The sequence below is a fragment of the Opisthorchis viverrini genome, assembly GCF_000715545.1.
Source record: "Opisthorchis viverrini unplaced genomic scaffold opera_v5_100, whole genome shotgun sequence".
Lineage (NCBI taxonomy): Eukaryota > Metazoa > Platyhelminthes > Trematoda > Opisthorchiida > Opisthorchiidae > Opisthorchis > Opisthorchis viverrini.
The window spans coordinates 753,303-756,451 of record NW_008751756.1 but is presented as its reverse complement, the minus strand read 5'-3'; the positions used below and the strand labels follow the sequence as shown (position 1 = coordinate 756,451).

At 46.4% G+C, this 3,149-nt stretch overlaps 2 protein-coding genes across 2 annotated transcripts in view; one reads left to right on the top strand and one right to left on the bottom strand.

The window, feature by feature from the left end:
- T265_05355 (hypothetical protein) overlaps nucleotides 1-3,149 on the top strand; it is a gene marked incomplete at both ends in the record, with an annotated part of 41,401 nt that overhangs the window by 4,634 nt on the left and 33,618 nt on the right. The window lies entirely within an intron of this gene.
- T265_05357 (hypothetical protein) overlaps nucleotides 2,480-3,149 on the bottom strand; it is a gene marked incomplete at both ends in the record, with an annotated part of 6,261 nt that continues 5,591 nt past the window's right edge. The window contains 2 exons of the mRNA XM_009170348.1: nucleotides 2,480-2,637; nucleotides 2,918-3,016. Of these exons, the coding sequence (XP_009168612.1) occupies nucleotides 2,480-2,637; nucleotides 2,918-3,016 (257 nt within the window). The remainder of the gene's footprint in view (nucleotides 2,638-2,917; nucleotides 3,017-3,149) is intronic.

The following is a 3,149-nucleotide window of genomic DNA, read 5'->3' as shown; positions in this document are numbered from 1 at the left end:
TGCGTCTTGTGGTTTAAATTTTCCATGACCAGTACTTGAGCCCTCCAGGGAGAATTCGAAGGTTCAATTATACCTTCTTCTAATAGTCCGTTAACTTCAGGGCTGCTGAACTGTTCATCTTCGGGATTATAGCTTGCGATTTCGTAGCGATAGGCTTGCAGTCGGGTGAGAGGTTAACAAAAAGAAGTGATTCGACCGTAGCATCAGGTGGACCGCAGAATGGACTCCGGTTCCCACAGAATGTGATTTCGCTTTTCTAATGTAGGCCAAGGAAATCATGGCCTAGCAGCATGTCAGCACATAAATTGGGTAGCACCAATTGTTTGATTATTTTATGGACAGAACCCCTGTAATCGATGGATGCGTAGCAGTCGCCGCTAGTTTAACACATCAGAAAGGTAGATGCCATGTAGTCACAGAATCGTTAGCGTGTCTTCCAACCATGTGTACGAACTGCTCGAACTTCCTGTGTCTATGAGAGCCTGATGCGATATCCCGTTCAGCTTTATGCTGGTCACCGTGCGAGACAAGCAGTTCGGGGCTGAAGCAGCCAACGGGGAAGATAAGGCAGAATTCATCGTGCAATTGGAGTGATTTTTTTTATACATATTTGGATCGACAGACACGCTAAAAATTGTCTATTTTGCCACATGATTTACAAACTGCTCTTGCGGGGCATCTTGGAACCTGGATGCCTGGAACGACCGCAAAAATAACACCTTAGAATTGATTGACGAGAACATAAACTGATCAACATCTTGACTGGTGTCTTGTCTGCAAGTTTGTAGATAACGAGCATAAATTGTATTCTTAGGACGAACGTACAACTTTTCAAGTGTACTGATAGCGGATTCATGATCTGGGCAGTAAGCGATGTAAAGTATACAGGTGCATCCACAAAATGGATCAAGGTTTCGAGTTTATCTAGATTAGACGATTCGAAAGTGTCCAAAAACGTTTGAAAGGTTTGGAACCAATGATTTCAACGCGTTGTGGCGTCTTGAGAATTTGGATATGTGTCGAAACACTTGGATCGCAGCAACGGTTCCATTGTATGCTTAGACAAGTAAATGGTTATGAATAGAATATCGATCCTGATTGGGCGCGAGAACAAGAGCGAATAGCGTAGAATGAATAGCGCTTTACTTGTCTAAGAATAGACGTATATATGCTGAAGACGAAAGAGTGGCTGATATGAAACGACGATGTGAACACAAAGGATAGTCATACAAACACTGCGCCTGGTTGAAGACTCTTCAAGATATGGCTCCCAACCGATGTCAGTGGCGATCTTGTTGTCATTTCCCGTCCAGGTTACCTGAATGAGTGTCTGGAGGTTTAGTCACCTCGGAATGGTTGTGGTAAACTAGCGCTAAGGCCCTTCCCCCTCCACTTTCCTTCTTTTCTTCACAATAAGGCTTTCAAATAAATCATGACTGTACGACAGTGAACACATATTGTGCCATCGATGATGATAATGATGATGATGACTGTAGTTATGGGACCAAGAGTGGGTTTTATCAAGATCTGTCACGACCCATTCGGTCAGCAAGAGGGCCGAATGTAGTAATCCTGGCGGGTGATATGAATGCCCAAGAGAGAAGAAGCACAACTCTCTCGTAGATTTCGAGTCGCTTCTCAGCGTACGGATAATGGGATGTGACTGTTGCAGTTGTGTACTGAGCATCCCCTGTTCCTGGCCACTACGAACTTACAACACAAACGCTCACACAGAGTTACTTGAAGGCCACCAACAAACCGTTCGGCTGCAGCACAATTTCGGTACCTGATTGCCATGTCACCGATAGGAAGCAGAGGGCTAGGATACCGGCAGGTTGCCCAAGCCTAGGCAGGGGGAGTTGAGAGACTGAGGTCGCGTTCGAACCACGGACCTTCCAGTCAGTAAATTCGCCCTCTAACCACTGAGTCATCACACTTCGCTTTCCGTCATTGATCAACTCCGATAAGTTTCAGTAGCTCAAAAGTATCGGGTCGATCTGGTGAAAAAGCCACTGAAAATGCAGTCATGCGGATGATGAAGACTTCTTGGATGTTGAATCAACAGTGGATATCGTCGAGATCAGCGTGTGTTATTGCTGCCCAGAAGACCATACCATCAACTATCGACTGTGGTGGCGCACGCAGATCCCTAAAACACTGGGTAATCAAGAGATCTTAGGATAACACAGAGCACTGTTGAATTACGAAGTCCAAGGAAATGGAGAGGGTTTTCGCTGTGGCAAGAGCCGCAACCTATTTCAGCTGATTTGATCAACCGGCCGAAAAGAGACGAGTGTCAGCGAATCTATACGCGAGAGATAGGACAGCAATTCATCCACAAATTAGTAGCCTTGAACGATGGGTTTGATACTTCGAAAACACTTCAGATGTCCTCATTCAACACAACCGCTGGAAGAACTCAGTGGGCCTGAATGGAACATCGATACCAACTTACCGTTAAATAATCTATTGTGCGATATCACTGCTTCAACTCAACAAAGCATCTGGTCCGGATAGCCCGCACGCCGCACTCTTCATAGAGGATCCGGAGGTCCTGGTGAACAGTCTGGCGACTATACTGCAGATTTGAACGAAGACGATACCAGTCGAATGGAGTTCCTCGACCGTTATCCTGGTCTTAAAAAAGGGTGCAAGAACATCATAGAAAAACCATTGTGGCATCCGGTAGCCTGGATGTCGTGGCTTCGAAGGTTTCTCTGGCATTATTTTGCGCTGCTTGATCGATTGTCGGGAGAGACGTTCTTGTGAGTCAAACTGGGTTTCACCCTGGCTAATGACGCATCGACCACATCTTTACTTACAATGATCATTTAGAGGTGGCTACACCTCCAGAGACTCGGTAGAAACTGACACGAACATCGATTGGCAGCCGTATCTTACAGTGTCCTCAACTAACCGGACCGCGAATCACGCGAACCCCGTCCCAGAAGACCGTCAGGAAGAGACTGGACTTTACCGTGGTGTGACGGTTTGCGCACCTCAGCGATCCATTGAGCTATACTGGAGAGTGTCCGCGACACTCACAGAGTCTCACACGAGGTTGGTCAATGGTTAGAGGTCTGACGAACACAGTCTTCTGGCCCTCCAGGTTGGCTGTTGGAACATGTGGCGACCTGTTCCGTAGAAAT